The sequence below is a fragment of the Salmo salar genome, chromosome ssa24, assembly GCF_905237065.1.
Source record: "Salmo salar chromosome ssa24, Ssal_v3.1, whole genome shotgun sequence".
NCBI classification, from domain to species: domain Eukaryota; kingdom Metazoa; phylum Chordata; class Actinopteri; order Salmoniformes; family Salmonidae; genus Salmo; species Salmo salar.
Window position 1 is genome coordinate 10126725 of NC_059465.1, and position 23873 is coordinate 10150597.

Genomic DNA, 23873 nt, shown 5'->3' on the forward strand with positions numbered 1-23873 from the left:
CATTGCTAATGTTGTAAATGACTATTGTAGCTGGAAATGGCAGATTCTTTTATGGAATATCTACATAGGCATATCTACATAGGCCCATTATCAGCAACCATCACTCCTGTGTTCCAATGGCATGTTGTGTTAGCTAATCCAAGTTTATCATTTTATAAGGCTAATTGATCATTAGAAAACCCTTTTGCAATTATGTTAGCACAGCTGAAAACTTTTGTTCTGATTAAAGAAGCAATAAAACTGGCCTTCTTTAGACTAGTTGAGTATCTGGAGCATCTGCATTTCTGGGTTCGATTACAGGCTCAAAATGGCCAGAAACAAAGACTTTCTTCTGAAACTGGTCAGTCTATTCCTGTTCTTAGAAATGAAGGCTATTCCATGAAAAATTGCCAAGAAACTGAAGATCTCGTAAAATGCTGTGTACTACTCCCTTCACAGAACAGCGCAAACTGGCTCTAACCAGAATAGAAAGAAGAGTGGGAGGCCCCGGTGCACAACTAAGCAAGAGGACAAGTACATTAGAGTGTCTAGTTTGAGACACAGACGCCTCACAAGTCCTCAACTGGCAGCATCATTAAATAGTACACGCAAAACACAGTCTCAACGTCAACAGTGAAGAGGCAACTCTGAGATGCTGGCCTTCTAGGCAGAGTTACAAAGAAAAAGCTATATCTCAGACTGGTGTCACGATTGTCGTCAGTAATGGAGGACCAAAACGCAGCAGGTATGTGTATGCTCATCGTGTGTATTTATTTACAAACTTAATGAACACCAAAACAACAAAACGAACACAGCAACAGCCTGGCAACAGCCTGGCAAGGCACAAGGCTAAACTCAGAACAATCTCCCACAATTAAACAGACAAACACACCCAACTAATATAGGACTTCCATTCAAAGGCAACACCACACAGCTGCCTTCAATTGGAAGTCCACCCCAATTAACTCTACATAGAAATAGACTACCTAGACTAAACATAGAATTACATAAACATAGATCATAAACCAAAAACCCGGAAATACTAAATCAAACGCCCTTTTACCAAAACACCACCCCGAACCACATAAAACAAATACCCTCTGCCACGTCCTGACCAAACTACAATAACAATTAACCCTTATACTGGCCAGGACGTGACAACTGGCCAATAAAAATAAAAGATTAAGATGGGCAAAAGAACACAGACACTGGACAGAGGAACTCTGCCTAGAAGGCCAGCATCCCGGAGTCGCCTCGTCACTGTTAACGTTGAGACTGGTATTTTGCGGGTACTATTTAATGAAGCTGCCAGTTGAGGACTTGTGAGGCGTCTGTTTGTCAAACTTGACACTCTAATGTAGATATTCCATTAAAAAAATATATAGTCATACAATAGTCATTTACAACATGAACAATGTCTACACTGTATTTCTGATCAGTTTTATGTTATTTTAATGGACATAAAAAGTGCTTTTCTTTCAAAAACAAGGACATTTCTAAGTGACCCCAAACTTTTGAACAGTAGTGTAAATATAGGGTAGATTTGTTGCCTTAAGGGGGAAGGTGTTACAGGTTTTGGTTTTCCATTTATATTTTGTTAGCACGTTAGCACGGTCGGCACACCGACGGGAGTCACCTCGTTAGTCAGAAGGTATTTCAGGTGATATTAGTTAGTCAGGTGATATTTAAGATCAGCTGGCCCAGTGCACAAGTTGGCTTGACAGATGTGGAGGGTTAACTCATTTCGTTGGCGTTTATCTGATCTTCCTTGTTTTTTGCTTTTCTCCACTTTTTGGTTTGCTTCCTGTCTTTAAGTTTGTTGTGGGTTTGAAATTTGTTTGCCTTTCTTGGGCAAATTTAGGGGCCTTGTGGTGGGTGTCTTAGGTCCCAGTTGCTGTTGCTAGTTGTTGTCGCTAGACATGACAAAGAAAAAATGTAAATTAAAAAAATCACTTACTCCAAAGAGACTAGAGGTGTTATCAGTTGGCACTGGCACTAAACCATTGAAGATCATTGAAGCCACTGTTTAATAAGTGAAAAGAAGGCAGACAGACGGAAAGAGGAGGGTTATGAATTAAAAATTGAGATGCAGAGAGTGAAAACAGTGAGAGGGGCAGAGTCAAAGGACAAGAGAAATGCAAAATGGAATACGAATTCATCGGGTTGACTTGGAAACCTTGAACAGAGAAAGTAACTAGTTGAAGCTCATGCATACAAAGTGTTACTCACTCGCATCAGACAGCAGCCATTTGTGAGTGCAGCAAAAACAAATATAAGACAAATCAGTTACATTATTCAAATATCTTATGTCAATTCTCATAACGATTTCCCAATGCAATGAACATCTCCAGAGAGGCATAAAGGTATAATACATCCTTATATTACCAAACCATACTATAATCTTTATGCCCCCAAATCCCTTAGGTAGCCAGGTCCTGTTTATACTCCTATCTGTTTGTGCTCTTGCCAACTCCATTTCTGTCAGTGTCAAGTCAAACTTTTGCCATGTTTGGCATGACAATTCCATAAGGAGTTGACATGAGAGCAGAAACAGATTGGCACCCAAGCTACTAGGCCCTGATTCCCCATTACTACCCTCTCCAACCATATGACAACCACTATGACCCCTGTTGGGAATTCTGGCTAACTTGATTGTTACTGTACTATAATGATATACTATACAGCCAAGGATGGACTCACTGGGGTCTGGGGCCAGGCACTCGCACTTGTAGGCAGTGACGTAGTCTGGCTTGAAGTCGGTGTTGATGGGATAGTACTTGAAAGAGCCCATCTGTAGCAGCACATTACATCAACAGTTAAGCGTGTGCCTGTGTGCGTGTGTGCCTAAGTATGAGCGTGACTGCGTCTGTGTGCGGCCGCGTGCCTGCGTGTGACTCACCATCTTCTTGATGGCGTCAGAGATGAAGATGAAGGAGATGAGGCTGGAGAAGCCCTCCTCTGTGAAGCGGGTCATGTACTTGATGATGTAGCTGGCGTCCGTGGCGACCAGGAGGAAGCACTGGATACAGGAGTGGATCCCTATCCACAGACGCAGTTCCATGTAGTCTATACCGTTGTTCCTTAGAAATAAGAACATTGATATAGGGCAGAAAGTGAAAGGTAAGACCGTCCTTTTATAAAGCTGGAACGGACACGCTCTCCAATATGGCATATCAAATCTCACCATTGTGCCTTTCATAGTATATCATGTCTGATGTGGGTGTTTGAATTGTCTTTCAAATCAAAGGGAGGAACCATATGTATAATGATATTATATACTGTATAGGCTACAGCAGGGGTGTTTTTTGGGGTGGGAGGTAGAACTCAATATATTTTATATTGACTAAACAAATTAAAACTGTGTAGAAATGATAATGGACCTATGTTCATACAGTTTCTTGACTGTCCAGCTCACTAATAGTCAATAAACATTCAGGGAGGATCGAAAATGTAAAAAACGATGGATAGAGGACAATGTTTTGAAAATTTTGACAGCAAGGAAATATTTTAAAAAATGGCAGTGCGGCATTCCAGACCTCGTGGAAGACTGAATGCGGCCACCAGGGCAAAATGAGTTCGACACCCCTTGGCTACAGTGTCTGACTTTGAAGTGGGGTTGAGCTCTCACTCACTTGCTGAATTCGAAGAGCAGTTTCTCGAAGATGAGGATGGGTCCAGTGGAGCTAAGGATGATGAGGGGCTGACCACTAAACATACAGAACACTGTTCCTGACAACGCTGTGCCCAGGAAACTCTCCATCACACCCTGATATATAGAGGAGAGAGAGAAGGGAGGGCAGGGGGAGAAACAGGGTAGGGGAGAGAGTAGGGAGAGAGCGATGGAGAGGGAAAATGAAGAGAGACAGACAGAGAGAAGTGGTTGTGAATGTGTTAGAGAAAGGCAGTATGAGCCTGCTATATTTCAATCTGACAGACAGTCTGCGAATCATCAGCAGCAGCCAGCCAGAGCACTTATCCTAAATGGTTTCGGTATGTGTTGAGCTGAACAAATGGATTTAGTGCAGTCACTGTTCCCATCCCTCACACACATATATCACCTAGAGTGAGTTAGCTACCATATCATTTTTTGGGGTCATGTTCCATACTAAAAACATTCTTTAGCAAATCACAGACTCATATTTTTTTTATTTGAATCAGTAAATTAACTAAATATAAATTCATTCAATGGTCATCAGCCCTAACTTGGGTTCCAGTCTGTTTGTGCTAACATTTCACTCATTTTACTCCTTAAATATGGCAAACGTATTGGCATATGATTACAAGGGGTAGAATGTTAACACAACAGTTCTGGATTTCAGGCTACATCAGCTCTACCTGATAGTTGTCTGTGGCATCCCCCAGCAGGCCTCCAAAGGTGATGGCATTGGTTATGCAGCCCAGGTAGATGAAGAGGACTGCAGAGATGGACTGGATGTGGAAGCCTTCGTAGAAGTCACTAGGAAACCAGGGCAGCTTTCTCTTGATGTCCAGGAACAGACCTCCACAGAACCTGACAAAAACACAGACACTCTGGTAACGATGCAGAACCTGACACAGCTACAAACACTGTGGTCTCCACATAACCTGCCACAGACACAGCCACAGACACAAACCCTCTGGTTATAATGCAGAACCTGCCACAGACACAGTCAATCAATCAAATATATTTTATAAAGCCCTTTATATATCAGCAATTGTCACAAAGTCCTTGTCACAGACACAAACACTTTGGTAATGATGGTGCACATACTCTGTTTAAAATGCATTATCCCCTGTTTTATGCATCACACGGACTCACTTCATTTCAGTGTGTCTGTCGTTTCACAGTGTGACAGGATGGGCCAATTGAACCGATGATGATTTAAAACTGTAATATCAGGCCGATGAGGAATGGAGACGAGATTATCTTGGCTACACTCTTAGATTTTGCTATCTAGAACCTAAAAGGGTTATTCGACTGTACCCGTCGGAAAACACTGAAGAACCCTTTTTGGTTCCAGGTACAACCCTTTCGGTTCCAGGTAGAACTCTTTTGGGTTCCATGTAGAACCCTTTCCACAGAGGGCTCTACATGGAACCAAAAAGGGTTCTGCCTGGAACCCCCAAAAAAATGTTTCTCCTATGGGGACAGCCGAAGAACCTCTTTGGAACCCTTTTTTCCAATAGTATATTACTGAACGCCTGACCAGGAGGGGTCCAACTCAAGGTGTCATAAAAAAAAAAAAATGCACCCCCCCCCCCCATTTTCTATGTTCGTTTTCTATGTGTGGCCGAGTATGGTTTCCAATCAGAGGCAGGTGTCTGTCACGTTCTGACCTGTAAAGGTGTTATTTGTTAGTGTTTAGTTTGGTCAGGACGTGGCAGGGGGTATTTGTTTTATGTGGTTCAGGGTGGTTGTGTGTATGTGTCCATGTAGAGAGGGGTATTTGATTTATTAGTCCAGGGTTTTGGTTATTGTTCTATGTTAGTTTATTTCTATGTTCTGTCTAGTCATTTGTATTTCAATGTTTAGTTAATTGGTGTTGGGGCCTTCAGTTGGCGGCAGCTGTCTACCGTTGCCTCTCATTGAAGGTCCTATAATTAGGGGCGTGTTTGTATTGTGGATTGTGGGTAGTTGTATTCTGTTTTGTGTTCTTCACCTGACAGAACTGTTAGTGTCGTTTTCGTAATTGTATACGTGTTTCATTTTGTTTCACCTTCTTCAATATTAAAAAGAAGATGAGTATACACTTCCCTGTTGCGTCTTGGTCCTCCACACACGACACCCGTTAGTGTCTTTCGTTGTCTCTGATTAGAAGCCATACTTAGGCAGCTCTTTTTTCCTTTGGGTTTGTGGGTGGTTGTTTTCTGTTAGCCGTGTGCCTTACGGAACTGTTTCGTCGTTTATTTTGTTTGAGTGTTCTCTCTAAATAAAGAAAGAAGATGAGCACTATACCCGCTGCGCCTTGGTCTGTCCCTTACGACGCTTATGACACATATATACATAATTAATTTAAAAAGTGACCTGGACGGCACAATAAAGTCAGGGACATAATTCCATTGTGGTCCCTACATTTGCTGCAGCATATGCAACAGTAATATAAGGGCTGAATGCACGTCTAATTTACACATCACCATCTGGCTTTCGGGGGTTACATAATTTTTTAACATACAGTAGCTACATCTATGGGCTTTTATGTTTTTCTGTCGTGCGTAATATGTGGTAGCCTATTTCATACGCTATGTATTGGATAATGGCACAATGATTTGGACTTGGGCTCATAAAATATATTTAATGTATGGCTCATCAGGCTCAGGTAGCATTAGATTTGAATGTTCATGCCAATCAAAGCTCTAATCAAATCCAGACGTATTAAAATATGAATATGCTTTATATGAATGACACTTCCGGTTTGGGCGGGAAATACCGGGTTACAGGGAGAAAAGTGATTATTCTTGGATTATTCTTGTAAAATACCACGAAAATAGTCAACCCTAGTCTGTAGCTTATTCTTTAAATGTTTGGGGCTGCTGGTGAACCATGATGTGCATTGCAAGCATAATCAAAGTCACACAGAACTAGCGAACTTGCCAGAGTCTTTAGGTTCACCATAATAGGTTGTCTATAGGTTTCCATCCAATTGGCAACAGATTTCACATTTACATTTTAGTCATTTAGCAGAGGCTAAGGAGGAGGAGGATTATTTAAGATTATGTTTGAAGATACTGTTCAGATGTTTTTGGAAGCTGGTTCCACCATAGGGGTGCCAGGACAGAGAAGAGCTTGGACTAGGCTGAGCGGGAGCTGCCCTCTCGTACGGGTGGGAGGGCAAAGAGACCTGAGGTTCGCAGACGGAGTGCTCGGGTTGGGGTGTAGGGTTTGAGCATAGTCTGAAAGTAGGGAGGGACAGTTCATCTTGCTGTTCTGTAGGTCAGCACCATTGTATTGTAGTGGATGCTAGCTTCGACTGGAAGCCAGTGGAGTGTGCGGAGGAACGGGGTGACATGAGAGTTGCAGGGACAAACGGGTAGCCCAGCCAACAGTGAGTTTCAGTAGTCCAGACAAGAGAGGACAAGTGCCTGGATTAGGACCTGCTCCGCTTCCTGTGTGAGGTAGGGTCGCACTCTACGGCTGTTGTAGAGCATGAACCTGCAGGAGTGGGTCACCGCTTTGATGTTTGCAGAGAACGACAGGGTGTTGTCCAGAGAATTTCATGAAAATATTCTAAAATCAGCATAAAAATAATATGCACATTTCAGGGTTTCCTTTGGGAAAATTTGGCGTCAGACAACGTGATCAGCAAATTTTAATTTACCAGACATTTGAGAACTTTACCAGACATCCATATGCATTCAGATCCGACTTGGTGCAGCCAGTGCCATCCATCAATAAACGAGGGATATTGGTCAAATGAGCCACATTTAGGCTACATGTACTTACAAACCTCCTATAACAAATTACAAAAACATTCCTTGTGTTTCCATGAGTAGCATATGCAACATGTCAGAGGCAAATTTTTATATAGGCTGATGTGTCCAATGTAAGATATTAATCTTTAAAAAAAAATCTAGCCCATATAAAGGAAGAGAAGCTTAGGCCTAGCACCAGAGAAATAGAGATATGCCGGCAGCATGCTTTGACACCGACATACATTTCTTTAGGTGAGATGGCTACTGCATCTGCTATACAGATAGAGATGTACAGAAGGAGGCTAATTCGTATATTTTCTATCAGAATATTTTGTATAAAGATAAGCATTATATTTCTTTATTATAGTAGTAACTCTGGTATGTCTGACACAGTCTTCCTCACCTCAAGTTCAACTGTCGGAGTCAGTTGGAGCGCTGCTGCACACTGTCTTCATATCATAGGCTTGCAGTAGCTAAAGCTTAATAATAGCCACAACAAACCTTCACAAAAGTTTCTAAACTTGATTAGGGTAATATCAAATGTAAGTTAAGCCATTGTTTTTGGGAAAATAGGAGTAGGCTATTATATTGTGGCAAACACAGCATTACAGTTGCAACTTAATTTGGCCAAAGAAAATGCCTCAACAGAATGAAACAAAACACTTGCGAACTGATTTAAACCTTCACAAAAGTTTTGAACAGGCTATATTGCAGCAATTAGGCTACCAACAAAGGCAAGTGCCTACCATACCCAAGAAATGACAGACATAGGCTACTAATAACTTATCTTAAACTATATATGAGGCACACAATTAAAAAAGACAGATCAAATGTAATTTAGCCAATTAAAATGTTTAAACAGAATTAAACAAAACAGGTTTCGCATATTTAAAGAACTGGTTTCAATTAATATTCTGAACAAAAATATAAACACAACATATAAAGTGTTGGTCCAATGGTTCATGTGCTGAAATAAAATATCCCAGAAATGTTCCATATGCACAAAAAGCTTATTTCTCTCAAATTTTGTGCACAAATTTGTTTGCATCCCTATTAGTGAGCATTTCTCCTTTGCCAAGATAATCCATCCATCTGATAGGTGTGGCATATCAAGAAGCTAATTAAACAGCATGTTCACTACACAGGTGCACCTTGTGCTGGGGACAATAAAAGGTCACTCTAAAATGTGCAGTTTTACAACAGATGTCTCAAGTTTTGAGGGAGCGTGCAATTGGCATGCTGACTGCAGGAATGTCCACCAGAACTGTTGCCACATAATTGAATGATCATTTGTCTACCATAAACTGCCTTCTAACATTGTTTTAGAGAACTTGTCAGTATGTCCAACTGGCCTCACATCCGCAGATCACGTGTAACCACACCAGCGCAGGACCTCCACATCTGGCTTCTTCACCTGCGGGATCATCTGAGACCAGCCACCTGGACAGCTGATGAATTTGAGGAGTATTTATGTCTGTAATAAAGACCTTTTGTGGGGAAAAACTGTCTGGCTCCCAAGTGGGTGAGTCTATGCCCTCCCAGGCCCACCCATGGCTGCTCCCCTGCCCAGTCATGTGACATCCATAGATTACGGCCTAATTACTTTATTTAAATTGACTGATTTCCTTATATGAACTGTAACTCAGTAAAATCATTGAAATTGTTCCATGTTGCGTTTATATTTTTGTTTAGTAAATAGGCTTACAATAATAACAATGACATACAATGATAATAATAAAAAGGATAAAAAAATATTTATTATAAATAATTGTACGTTTTATTATTGAATCCTACCTAAATAAGGAGTTGTACAGTACCCTGCATTCTTCTCATCTTAGTCCACTACAATATTAAAACATATTATATTCCCCTCTTTTCACTATAAGCATACTCTTTTTCCTCTAACTTTGGTTTTACTTCAATGAAAAAGGCCTCCATCTTTGCAATCAACAGTGGCCTAGGCCAAGGCTCCTCTCTTGCTCTCTCTCTCTCCTCAGAAGCAGGCACATGTGCACGTAAGGCGTGAGAGAATGGTGCTGAAGAGCAAATTCGAGGTGTCGGCTATGATAGACAACCTCTCCTGGGCAATTTGGCCCGCCACAATGTTATTTATCAGCTTTTTATTTTTTATCAGCCAAATGCCACCAATTACCAGCTAAGGGAAACCCTGGAGCATTTTCCCATCAGACTTGTGTTTCCATCAAATTGACTTGTTGCAGATAAAAGTCTGAGTGTAAATACATAGTGCACATAAAATAAGACCCTCAATATTTATTGAAAGGAGCATCAACCTCATCACTGTGCACTTTCACCACCTTGTGAAGTTCATCATAATTGATTTAATCTGTAGCCTAATAAACTGCATGATTTCCCATGGCGTAGTGACATTTATCAGACACGTAGGCTACTTTACTCGCATTAAAAGGTTGGATGGAAACCTGGTTAATGTCAAGCCATTTTGAGGACGCTGGAATTATATTTTGGTCGATTGTGGACATGCCGACAGGAGACTTTTGAAGTAGCCTACTTGGATTAAAACATTGTGACTGGCTGTGTTTATGCCACATATAAAAAGTCATACATTTTAAAAGTGAAATGATAAATATTTAGGCTATATTGAAGTGTTAGGTTCTAGGTGTGCGAGGAATAGCCGCTCGGATTGGAGAGGAGGCAGAGCATGCGTTAAGCTTTCCTGAATAATTGGGTCTGCTGGGAGTATATGTGGCCACATTATTATAGGACAACTTGGGAGAATGATGATGTGCAACAGACAGCATATTCAGTATCAGAAGTAAAAATACAGCCAGACTGGCCTGCTACTGTGTCTTTCTAGACCTTATAAACTGTTGAGTGGACCCACAACTGGTCTGTTATTCAAATTCCATTTTCACTGCAGCCTAGAGTAGGCTATAGAATGTTGTACTCACTTTTAAACAATAATGCAATTATTCATTGCATTGTGGTGTTGTAGGCTAGTCTAGGTAGAATAATTGAATTGTCCCTAAACAAGATCAATAGGGGAAATATTTTAGCTGTGTCATGTCTTCACTGTTCTTTCATGCGCAATGATGCACCTGGCCTCTCCACTGCCTATCAGCTACAGTGAGGGAAAAAAGTATTTGATCCCCTGCTGATTTTGTATGTTTGCCCACTGACAAAGAAAGGATCAGTCTATAATTTTAATGGTAGGTTTATTTGAACAGTGAGAGATAGAATAACAACAACAAAAAAATCCAGAAAAACGCATTGTCAAAAATTGTATAAATTGATTAGCATTTTAATGAGGGAAATAAGTATTTGACCCCTCTGCAAAACATGACTTAGTGCTTGGTGGCATAACCCTTGTTGGCAATCACAGAGGTCAGACGTTTCTTGTAGTTGGCCACCAGGTTTGCACACATCTCAGGAGGGATTTTGTCCCATTCCTCTTTGCAGATCTTCTCCAAGTCATTAAGGTTTTGAGGCTGCCATTTGGCAAATACTTTTCTCCCTCACTGTATTCCTATTTGTTCCTGTCGATTCATATAAAAAATTGATGCAGATTTTAATGTTTTTATTTGTGTTATGATTGCTAGTTGGCCTATTTCAGATCTGGACAAATATCCACCTACCACTATTGTCACTATGAATTTTGGATAGAGGGCAGGATAGACCGTTAGACTGTTAGAATATACTGACCTGTGGTATAGTAAAGATTTGCACACGGAAAAGCACAATGCATATGGGAAGTACCAAAACACCTTCCTTTCTATTGGGGAGGCGCATGCAAGCGGATGAGGAAATGTGTCTATGATGGAATAAATTATATAGTAAAACCTCCAAAGGAGCAAATGTAAACCTGGGAAAAACACACTACCCTCCCCTGTGCCCAATCGAAAAAAATACACAACCCTCCCCAAAGCAAAAAAAAAGGTTTGACAACCCTCCCCTATTTTGGACCCCCCCCCCAGTAAATTGTGATCTGTCCCTAATCCATCCACTGGGTGAATGTTCCCAATGTGAATGAACAAGAGACAGGACGTTTTCACGCACATTTAGATGTCCCAATGTCTCTTTAAAGGCCAGCTCTAGTATCAGTTCCACTCAAGTACTCTACCTCATATCTCAATTCACTCAGTAGCATTTCCCTCTTATCCCAGTTCAGACCCAGTTCCTTTCATGTTATCATTCTTCCTATTCTCCTAAAGAACATGTAAACGGTGTCATTCCCAGTCCTCAACCAGTAGCCTACCTCCCAGTGTGTGCCAGCTCCTCTCCCAGTTCGTGAGCCACTGGCATCTCCTCATCCTCAGCGTGGCCTCCACTTCCTCCCGCCGTACCGTTCGGCTGACCCAGCTCATTCAGAGAGTACACTGACTTCCTGTAAACAGAGGGAATACACACAGGAAGAGAGGGAAGGGAAGTGTTGATGACAGAAATACTGAGAAGGACCTCATATCTGGGTCTTGGAGGTGACTTTTTTAAAGTGTGGGGAAATGATTAGGTAATGGAACTAACCTAGATTAAACTAGATTATAAAACCTAAATATGACTCCAACCTCTTGTCAGCCGTGGGCACCTTCTTAGGTGGCTCGATACGGATTTTGGGGTCCCACTCGCCGGGCGGCAGCACGATCACCTCATCCAAGAACTCATCTATACCTGCAATCAGATCCTCTCGATCTCTAGCCTTGTACGCCACATCACTAAAGAGCTGGGGGACAACGTATCTGATATTAGGACCTGTCTTGTCCCCTCATAAAGTAATGGGATGCCAACCCTGGGAACTATTCCTAACATATGACCGTGGTGGGACTCTGTTTAAAACACCTGTCTTTTATGGTGAAATAACAGTCCGTTGACTGTCTGACATTGAATGTTTTTTTCCCATGATAGTGACAGGAGAGGCTGACCGTTACCAACAGCAAACCATGGTGGCCTCATTACCAGTATGTGAAGTCCACACATTTTTGGCTGACTCAAGTTGCCTAGACAATCAAGCCTGTATTTCCATGTCATCTGCATTCAAGAACAAAAGGAAACATTGATAGACACTTACATCATCCACCATTAGAGTAGCTATGGCTCGACCGATCTGATTATAGGACTTGGCTTTTCCTGTGGGCCCCAACAGAATAAACAGGAACCTGTGGTAGTGTGGGGAAAAAGGTACCTCAACAACAGCTCACAAAATGTCAAAAGATGTGCTCGCTTGGGCATAAGAACAGACGCAAAGGAGAAAGTAAGGCAGCAATTATTTACAGTATGTGTGTTCAACTAAGGTTAGGTTAGCTAGTGTGGATAAAATAGACACCTCAAAAATGGTTTAGGGCTCAAAAAATACATTTGCATGGGTATAAGAACCGATACGGAAAAAAAGACGAGAGACAGAAAAAAAGAGGGAGAGAGCGAGAGAAACACACAGATAGACAGACAGAGAGGAGTAAGGGGTCATATGAATAGACATGGTAATGTATCATACAGGCAGGCAGACAGCCATTACCTGGTGGGCACAGGAACCTCTGTAAGTCCTCCCAGAGTGGTGGCCTGTGCCAGGCGGACAAAGGCTACAAAGGGTTTATCCAGGAAGTCCACCTCACCCACTAGCACATTTGATGCCTCAGCATCTCTAGGGATCTTTTTCATGAACTTATTCCTTAGCTATGGAGGGAGGGAGGGAGTCAAAAATAGTTGATACATCATGGCATATACTGTATGGTATGGACACTGGACTTCTTGTCAGCATAACTGACAAAACAAATCTGAGGTGAAATTGCAACATATTTTCAAGTTCAAGTCCTAGTTTTTTTATATACCCACATAAATATCACTATATGACACTAATAAATTATTCAAATATGACAGTGAAACCATACAATATGTGCATATAATAGATTTCTCCTTCTTGACATTGTCATTGTGTTCTAACAATGCCTTTAGGCTTCTATCTATCCACTCAATGATCTGTTTAAAAAACATAATTACATTTCACCTCACTACTCTTCTGGCAGCATATGTTTTTGCTGGATAACAAAACTGGTCTCTGAGCGTCAATTCGAATGAATGTAAAAGAAAAAAAATCAAAAGTCCAATGTAGCCTGGGACTTGAATGCGTGAAAGAAATGTGGCCAACGGTATCACTAGAACACTGGTACATGATTTACTGTATGTATGTATGTATGTATGTATGTATGTATGTATGTATGTATGTATGTATGTATGTATGTATGTATGTATGTATGTATGTATGTATGTATGTATGTATGATGTATGTATGTATGTATGTATGCCCCTACGTGTAGTATAAACCACTCAACCATAGACTAAACAGTGAGGGCAGTTTAAAAACATTGGGATAGCCTGGAAGCCAATCTGTTTTTGCTTTATGCTAGCCAAATAGATGCAGAAACAGTCAAGTACCCAGCGATGTATTCATTCACATATCTACTGAGTTAAACCCGATGTATTTGTCCAGAACATTATCTCAAGACAATTATTTGGGCATAAAATTGTCAAAGAGGAATCTGTTTCAACCCAATGCTTAGCACAACACGCCTGACCCATCCTCCATCATTCACAGCATAATAACCCTGCTAACAATGGGATTCTCCTGGATTTAAAGAGAGACCGTCTGTCTCACTGGGTTTAAATTCTTCTTTTAAATCACCCTTAGAAAAGACTGAATTGTGAAGCAGCCTGCTCCCAACTGCTCTGTGACACCAACACTAAAACGAACCCAATCAAATATTTTATGAGAATTATAACAATGCTGACTCTCATCAGTCTCCCATGGCAACAGTGAAATACAACTGCAATACAAATCCTCTGCAGCATACAGCTGCTTGCCAAACTTAATTAAAATGTACATTTAAAATTCAGCACATTTACTGGTTAAATGGATATTGAAAATTCGGCTCAAACACATACTGTATGTATACACAAACTCAACACGTTTTGCCATTGCAAAAGAAGGAATATGAATTCCTACAAACACTCTGGTTGCAATTCAATCAAACATCGTTGCGGAAAACTTATATAATTTCTGCACAGAGGAAGTGCACATTTTAAGTAATGTCACTACCCTAAATTAACTTAGATTAGAAAACCTAAATTATATTATGACAATAATTCTGTAAAAACTGCAGTTTCGCTCTGCAAGGATGTTTGATTGAATTGAGCCTGTTGAGTTGTAATGTTGTATTAGTCGGTCACCTGGTCTGTGCTCAGAGTGTCTGCAATGTCATTCATACTCCTACTATGGGCATGACCTGTAAAGCAACACAATGCATGTGAACAATTGATCATATCAATGTTGAGGATATGGAGAGTGTTCTATGTATCAAAGACACATGTGAGTTTTTCTTCTTCAAATGAAATGAATTCATGACCTGAAGAGGATTAAATATTATCACTTCTCCTCAGGATTTTTTAACAAACAGATGCTGCTGAGTATGGCCGGGGGGGAGGCCAGGAGGGGTCAGTGCCCCCCTTTGGACTCTGAGATTTGTTCATTTTTTAACACCTGTAACTGCAATTTCCTGCAATCTAGAGCAACATATGTAAAAAAAAAAATTACAGCACCAGTCAAAAGTTTGGACACACTTACTCATTCAAGGGTTTTTCTTAATTTTTACTATTTTCTACATTGTAGAATAATAGTGAAGACATCAAAACTATGAAATAACACATATGGAATCATGTTGTAACCAAAAAAATGGTTAAACAAATCAAAATATCTGTTATATTTCAGATTCTTCAAAGTAGCCACACTTTGCCTTGATGACAGCTTTGCACACTCTTGGCATTCTCTCAACCAGCTTCACCTGGAATGCTTTTCCAAAGGTCTTGAAGGAGTTCCCACATATGCTGAGCACTTGTTGGCTGCATTTCCTTCACTCTGCGGTCTAACTCATCCCAAACCATATCAATTGGGTTAGGTCGGGTGATTGCGGCCAGGTGATCTGATGCAGCACTCTATCACTCTCCTTCTTGGTCAAAATGCCCTTACAAAGTCTTCAGGTGTGATTTGGGTCATTGTCCTGTTGAAAAACAAATGATAGTCCAACTAAGTGCAAACTAGATTGGATGACGTATTGCTGCAGAATGCTGTGGTAGCCATGCTGGTTAAGTGTGCCTTGAATTCTAAATAAATCACTGACAGTGTCACCAGCAAAGCACCCCCACACCATCACACCTCCTCCTCCATGCTTCACAGTGGGAATCACACATGCGGAGATCATCCTACTCCGCGTCTCACAAAGACACGGCGATTGGAACCAAATATCTCAAATTTGGACTCATAAGACCAAAGGACAGATTTCCACCGATCTAATGTCCATTGATCGTGTTTCTTGGCCCAAGCAAGTCTGTTCTTCTTATTGGTGTCCTTTAGTAGTGGTTTCTTTGCAGCAATTTGACCATGAAGGTCTGATTCACACAGTCTCCTCTGAACAGTTGATGTTGAGATTTGTCTGTTACTTGAACTCTGTGAAGCGTTTATTTGGGCTGCAATCTGAGGTGCAGTTATTCTAATGAACTTATGTGTCTTCCTTTCCTGTGGCGGTCCTCATGAGAGCCAGTTTCATCATAGCGCTTGATGTTTTTTCCGACTGCACTAGAAAAAACTGTTCTTGAAATTTTCCGCATTGACTGACCTTCATGTCTTAAAGTAATGATGGACTGTCGTTTCTCTTTGCTTATTTCAGCTGTTCTTGCCATAATATGGACTTGGTCTTTACCAAATAGGGCTATCTATTTGTGTGTTGTTGTGTTGTGACAATCCTACCTTGTCACAACACAACTGATTGGCTCAAACGCATTAAGGAAAGAAATTCCGCAAATTAACTTTTAACAAGGCACACCTGTTAATTGAAATGCATTCCAGGTGACTACTTCATGAAGCTGGTTAAGAGAAAGAATGCCAAGAGTGTGCAAAGCTGTCATCAAGGCAAAGGGTGGCTACTTTGAAGAATATAAAATATAACAGATATTTTGATTTGTTTAACATGTTCTTGGGTACTACTTGATTTCGTGTTATTTCATAGTTTTGATGTCTTCACTATTAATCTACAATGTAAAAAATAGTAAAAATAAAGAAAAACCCTTGAATGAGTAGGTGTGTCCAAACTTTTGACTGGTACTGTATATTTTTTACTTATTTTACATAGTGCGCAGCGCCTCTCTTACATTCTTTGGGGAGAACCCTGTAGTATTCTATATCGCTTCAAACACAAATCTAAAAAGAGAGCGGCAAATAATTTGATATTTAAAGCTGCAATATGTCACTTTTTGGGTGACCGACCAAATTCACATAGAAATGTATGTTCTAGATCTGTCATTCTCATTGAAAGCAAGTTTCTATATGCTATATGCTTCCCATTCTTAAGTTTTGTTTTTGCATCTTTTACTTTTGGTTTAGTACACCAGCTTCAAACAGGTGAAAATACAATATTTTCTGTTATGGAAAATATATTTAATAGTGTTTAGATGGTACAATGATTCTCTACACTCTACTTGATTGTTTTGTCATATAAACTGAAATTAAGCAAACTATTAGAATTTTAGCAACTAGGAAATGGAGGAGCGATTTCTGCAGAGTGCATCTTTAAGAGCGATACAGGAAGAGAGCGTGAAAGAAAGAGAAGAAGAAACAGACAGGCTCTAGAGAGATGATGAGAGAGAGACTCACGCAGACGACCGTAGCCTCCTGATTTCATGCGGAGGTCCTCTGTGGAGCGGTTGAATGCGGCCGCTGCACCTGGACTACGAGCTGAGGAGGAAATTCAAGTAAGGAAGACAGGAGACTGTTTAAGGAGATAGACTATATGGGGATAAAGTTTATTTAATTCAATTGAATAAAACTGAAAGGACTGCATACATTTTTTGTTGTTGATCATTTGCAATTAAAGAAAGTGTAAGAAAGCCTGTGCAGTGGGCATAATATATATATATTTATGTGTATAAGTAGGCTACAAATGTAAAACATTGGAAGTACTATAATGTGTACAGGGATACCGATGGCCATTCTTGACCATAGAGCAGAGGGACACTCACGGGCACCACCGCCGCTGGCCTTGCCCATGTCAGCCAGAGAGCGGTGGATGGGCTTTTTGGTCTGGTGCCTGTGCTTCCTCAGGAGGACAAAGCTGATCTTCTCTCTCAGGTCAGGAGACAACATGCCCTCGTCTATCTGCCGCTCAATGATTTCATCTGCAGGAGAACGTTGTCTTAGTACTGTTTGTAGTATCACTCACAATCAACAGTTAATTTCCTTGTTGGTACCATAACGCCTTTCCTGTCAACTACTGGATGCTGCTAGCATCACTGAAATACACTGCACACACTAGGCTAACTGTTCTTAGAAGGGATAAAAACTCTGCTTGTCATTTGTGACAGAGACTTGAAATTGTTAACAGTACTATCTCAAAGCATTAGGTAAGAATCACACAACACTTATTTGGCATGCATTAGCGCTCTGTAAAGGGGAATTTGTGATGCTCACCAACTATCTGAGGCAGTGAGTATCCCTCCAGATCCAGCACCACAGTGCCGGTCTGTAGACAGGTCCTGAGCTCAAACAGACTGTGCAGGGACAGGGTGGACACATGGGGCTTGCTCCACCTCTCTCCTCCGTCCTCCACCTTCTCCTCAAACTTCACCCACCTGGACCCCAGTACAGGGACAGAAAGAGGGCATGAGTTGGAAGGGACAAATCACTCACGTCGAAACTGGTATGATGTAAACACTGACTGCTTGTCTTGGGAATGACACATGTTAACAATCAGACATTCATTCATCATGCATGCCATAATAAACATGAAATGCATGACAAAATTGGTGGGTTCTGGAATGACATCCGTCTATGCTAAAGGAATGGGATCATTTGATCTATGAAATGCATTTTTGGTATCACCATACGCACGTTAAAATATAAATGAGCCTACACTACAGGTGACTCAGAAGTTCATAGCTATAACTATAACATAGACCGTCAACTTCTTGGCATGAACTTGACAGACTTGATATCAAGGCTGGCTTTTACCATATGTTTCTATTACGTTTCTGTATGTCTGTGTGTGTGTAATCTATGGGTCAGAAGTCACCTAGCAGACTCTTTCCACTCCAGCTCATCTCCGTCCTGCTGCAGCGTGTCCATCTCAGTGAAGAGGGTGGGGTTGGGCATGTCATCATCCTCTCCCAGGATATAGCGGAGACGCTCCGCTGCAGGGGACACTGGGACAAACACACACACAACAGACATCATCACTGCTTGACAGACTCATATTTACTCTGGAGATTTTTTTACTTTTATGGATCTGAAATAGAAACATGCTTAATCTCTTCCCTGTGAGCCCACTTATTAAGGGGGGAGTTTCAAGCAATGGTGCAACAACAGATGGTGATGATTACATTTCCTAATATTTAAAAGGTCAAGCTGAATATTTGCATTTTTACTGGGTTGTTATAAATCCTCACAGACAGGGATGGATGGTAAACTGAAAAATGAAGCTGATCAATAGGATCAGCAAGTGTGAAAACTTGTCGTTCTGTCTTACCCTTCACTTCAATGGCAATGATCTGATCTTGAGCTTGACAGCATTTCTATCAATCCTACAGGAACATCTGTGACCAGAGGGCTTGATCTCTACCACGAGGTGTCAATGCTTAGGCGAACTCAGCGACCTGACATACAGTGCCTTCAGAAAGTATTCAAATACCCTTTACTTATTCCACATTTTGTTGAGTTACAGCCTGAATTAAAAATGGATTACATAGATTTTGTTCCTCACCCATCTACACACATTACCCCGTAATGAAATGTTAGCATATTTATTGAAAATGAAATACAGAAATATCTCATTTACGTAAGTGTTAGAGCCATTTCTATGTTAGAGACTTATTTGGGTTGATTTATGAAAGATCTAGAAATCTATTGAGAATGCATATTATTGTAGAGGAATGTCTGTAAACTGTTCATTATGTTAAATACCGTATGTATATTAGAAGCCTTTTATGGATGTTATTGTGACACCTGTAAGAATAGAGAATCAGGGGTTATGGGTAAAAATGGTGTCAGTAACTCATTAGGACAGGGTATTGCACTTGATGGAAGACACCTAGTAGAGCTATAGTTTTCTACTTATGTAGTAACTAAGGTTCCAGATGATAAAATGCCACATCTATGGAAACCCATAAGGAACCAAACCTGTATTTAGGTGTTTATCGAAGTGGCAATTTAGAATAATGAACCCTAGCCACTACATTTGGCAGCAATTACAGCTGTGAGTCTTTCTGGGTAAGTCTCTTATGAGCTTTGCATTTACATTTTAGTCATCTAGCAGACACTCTTATCCAGAGCAACTTACAGTAGTGAATGCATACATTTCATTTTTTGTACTGGCCCCCCATGGGAATTGAACCCACAACCCTGGCGTTGCACACACCATGCTGTCGTTGCAAACACCATGCTGTACCAACTGAGCCACAGGGAGCCACCTGGATTGTACAATATTTGCACATTATTCTTAAAAAATTCTTCAAGATCTGTGAAGTTCGTTGTTGATCATTGCTAGACAGGCATTTTCAAGTCTTGCCATTGATTTTCAAGCCGATTTAAGTCAAAACTGTAACTAGGCCACTCAAGAATAGGGCTGTTGCAGTGACAGTATTACCGTCACATCGGCAGTCATGACCGTGGTCACGGTAATCTCTTACGCACTCAGGACATGCATCGGTAGCACCCTAACCACCATCAGGTTGTTAATGGCCTGGTACTCAGGGCTCTATTGTTCCTCTAACCACTCTGACATCAATGAAAAAGTATCATGCTTTAAAAACTCACCTCACTGTGATGTTCAATTTGAAGAAAGTTCGAAAGCAGGTTGAAACTGAGTGAAAAACATGGTCGTTGCGGATGTTCTTTCAAAGTCTAACACAACGAAACGAAATGGACAGCGCTTTCTAAGGTGATGATTAATTAAATACACCGTATGCACAGCCTATTGGAGCTTATGCATATGCATAGACTTGTGAGCTCAAGCACGAAAGAAAAACGTGAATTCAAAGTATTATTGTGATGCTGTTACACAATACATAACCTACAACATATTACGCATAGCAGAAAAGCATACAACAAAACTGATTTAAGATGTCTTTGCTACAAACTTGGTCTAGCCTTTACTCCAAAAGTAAACAAATTTGAGTATTCGCCTTTGTGTGTGGACTGTATTATTATGCACATTGGATGGATTGGTTACCTTACGCTATACTCCAACATTTCTATCCACGAGTCTGGGAGAGAACAGCCAGGCCTAGGGAATGCTGTTAGTTCATTTATCGTGTAGGGCGGCTTACAATGACCAATTATAGTGAATTTGATTTTGAATAGCCTAATAGGGAAATGTGTATATTTTCATAATTAATAGGCGGACACCTTTAGCCACTGAATATCGCACCACCGTGCGTTTTATCTCCTCCTCTCTCTCCTTTACATTATTCCTTCGCTCTCTCTCTTTTATTCCTTTCACGAGCACGCAGAGGGGCAGTCAACAGTTTAGTGAAATATTTTCATTGCGAAAACATGTTACTATCGATGTTCCCGAACAGATTTCACTTGGTTTCCCAAATTAAGCTGCAAATTAAGCTGCAGGAACAGGGTTGGAGAGCCAATGGCATACAGAGTTTGGGCGGAATATCACCTCTCGGACAGCCAGAGCATGCTCATGTGTGAAGTGAAATAAGTGTTGTTATATTTATCAGCTGCTCATATATAGCTCCGCTATAAAACCGAAGTAGCCTATCTGGCATCATAGAAAAACGGACCGTCGGGAAAGCGCGCGGCCCCCATTTGATGTTGGAGTGCATACAGATGAAATATTTCCGCCCCTGTTCCTGCCCATTTGATAATGGGCCATTCTAAATCTAAACTAATTTGACATATTAGCAAAGACAAGATTAAATTCAGAATAGTCTGATGGGTGAAAATATGATCACTTGATGAGAGAACAGCTGTGCAGCCTGAGGCAAGGAACAAAGCACAAGCTTTTTTTTCTGACTTTCTCAAATTATCAATAGCCCATAGTCGCATCATGCAGCCCATATATGTTTTGTTTTTCACAACTAACGTTGCCAAATAACTCTAAATATATAGTGCATTCGGAAACTGCCGACACACAATACCCCATAATAACAAAGCAAAAAAATGGTTTATAGACATTTTTGCAACTGTATAAAAAAACGGAAATGTCACATTTACATAAGTATTCAGACCCTTTATGCAGTACTTTCTTGTATCTTCCAGGTCAAATTAGCTGGCAACAGCAAGCTAGCTAAATTGCCATAATGTTTCATGCTTTTCGACCTGTCCCGAAATAAATATAATTGGTTCAGAGTTTGTTTTGGTCGTGATCGCGTTTGGTTTGGGGGGACAAAATAAATTTGCGCACGATGGCGCGCACACACACACGCGCACATCCGGTTTGGGCATGGTGTAACTTCAATGTTGATGATCTATCCTCAGTTTTCTCCTAGCACAGCCATTAAACTCTGTAACTGTTTTAAAATCACCATTGGCCTCATGGTGAAATCCCTGAGCAGTTTCCTTCCTCTCTGGCAAATGAGTTAGTAGGGATGCCTGTATCTTTGTAGTGACTGGGTGTATTGATACTGTCACGTCCTGACCAGTAAATGGGGTTATTTGTCATTGTAGTTTGGTCAGGGCATGGCAGGGGGTGTTTGTTTTGTGTGTTTCGGTGTTTTTGGTTTAGGTTCTATATTTTCTATTTCTATGTGTTTATCTAGTTTTCCCTTTCTATGTTGGGTTTTTGGCAATGACCTCCAATTAGAGGCAGCTGGTTGTCGTTGTCTCTAATTGGAGGCCATATTTAGTTGGGTTTGTTTTCACTTGTGTTTTGTGGGTGGTTATTTTCTGTATAGCCTGTGAGCCTTATGGAACTGTTTTCATCGTCTGTTTATTTTGTTTGTTTTCTTTAATAAATTAAAAAGATGAGCACTTTACCCGCTGCGCCTTGGTCCAATCCTTACGACGCCTATGACAGATACACCATCCAAAGTGTAATTAATAACTTCACTGTGCTCAAAGGGATATTCAATGTCTGCTCCTTTTTATTTTACCCATCTACATTTATTGCTTCCAGGGCCCACCGGTGTAACTGCTAAACTGCATGCTGACTGTACTGCATGATTGTAGCGGGTTTACTAATGCATTAGTTCTAGTAGCTATGTTGACTATCACGTTTGCTAATATGGTGACAACGATGTAGGCTGTGTGTAGCGGTTAACGATTATGATATGAAGGTTTGGCTTGGAAAGTTTTTTTTCACCTGGTCACTGACAGCTGAGGTGTTGTGCACTGAAGTCCACAAGTGAAGGGAAAAGGAGAGAGGAGGAGAGCAGGTAGATATCAGAAGGAATTATATAACAATTAAAGGGATCATGTTGTTTGCATGTGGCTGCTATGAAAGTGAACTGTGTTTGCGTGTGATCATGTATTCATTCTGCAGATTCTGTTAAAACGTTTCTTAAACGGAAGCAAACTGAACGAAACGGGGATAAACATACCTGAATTTGTCCAATTGAAAATCTAATTTGAACGGGATGATTAGACCGTTCAATGAATGATTAGACCCTAGATCAGCTAGATGCAGGCAAGAGTGTGCAATGCGGTATTGAATCTGTCAACTTGATTACTCAAATTTCACTCGACTTGTGCACCTACATTGTAAACTTTCATTCATATGCTAGATTGTAGCAACCTCTTGATGGGTATCGGGAAAATTCAAGTATCATGTAGTAGCCTAAACCTACTGATGTTACATTGAGCTGGGTGAATGGAATAGGAATGACAGTCCAATATGCTGTAATAGAAATAAGGCCATGCTCATGAATTAAAATAAAATCTTAAACGGCACCAACCGCCACTGATATATACATATAACTAGGAATAGAGTGACTAGGTAGCAGGATAAATGAAAAACATTAGCAGCAGCATATGTGATGAGTCATAAAAGTTAGTGAAAAAGGGTCAATGCAGATAGTCCGGGTAGCTATTTAACAAGCCATTTATCAGTCTTATGGTTTGGGGGTAGAAGCTGTTCAGTGTCCTGTTGGTCCCAGACTTGGTGCATCGGTAACACTTGCCATGCGATAGCAGAGAGAACAGTCTATGACTTGGGTGGCTGGAGTCTTAGACAATTTTTAGGGCCTTCTTCTGACACCGCCTGGTATAGAGGTCCTGGATGTGTGCTCTGTTCTCTATTCACTTGCATTGGACAAGGTTGAGAAGTTAGAGGGCTCATTTAACAAAGTGGTTAGGTACGATTATTAGGCAGAACAAAGTAGGCTACTGACATTTGATACAACAAAGTCAAATTAATTTCATATATTACTTTGAAAAACCCTAACCAACTGTAAGCAACTCTAAGAAACTTGTTGACACAAACAGTTTACAAACACAGTGTGTGACTGCTTTGCGTGATGTATGGGGCTCTCTACCTTCTTGGCCTTTG

General features: G+C 40.7%; 1 protein-coding gene across 2 annotated transcripts in view; it reads right to left on the reverse strand.

Moving 5' to 3' along the window:
* Window positions 1-23873, reverse strand: part of LOC106585121 (electrogenic sodium bicarbonate cotransporter 4) — a 55314-nt gene that overhangs the window by 15441 nt on the left and 16000 nt on the right. The window contains exons 4-17 of one of the 2 annotated variants that reach the window (XM_014170972.2): window positions 18450-18579; window positions 17849-18009; window positions 17401-17556; window positions 17036-17116; window positions 14560-14615; window positions 12851-13008; window positions 12407-12494; window positions 11907-12061; window positions 11600-11728; window positions 4315-4489; window positions 3612-3745; window positions 2879-3059; window positions 2680-2770; window positions 1937-1974 (exon numbers count right to left, since the gene is read on the reverse strand). In XM_014170972.2, the coding sequence (XP_014026447.1) occupies window positions 1937-1974; window positions 2680-2770; window positions 2879-3059; window positions 3612-3745; window positions 4315-4489; window positions 11600-11728; window positions 11907-12061; window positions 12407-12494; window positions 12851-13008; window positions 14560-14615; window positions 17036-17116; window positions 17401-17556; window positions 17849-18009; window positions 18450-18579 (1733 nt within the window). Of the gene's footprint in view, window positions 1-1936; window positions 2002-2679; window positions 2771-2878; window positions 3060-3611; window positions 3746-4314; window positions 4490-11599; window positions 11729-11906; window positions 12062-12406; window positions 12495-12850; window positions 13009-14559; window positions 14616-17035; window positions 17117-17400; window positions 17557-17848; window positions 18010-18449; window positions 18580-23873 lie in introns of both variants that reach the window. The other variant, XM_014170970.2, reaches the window with a different exon arrangement.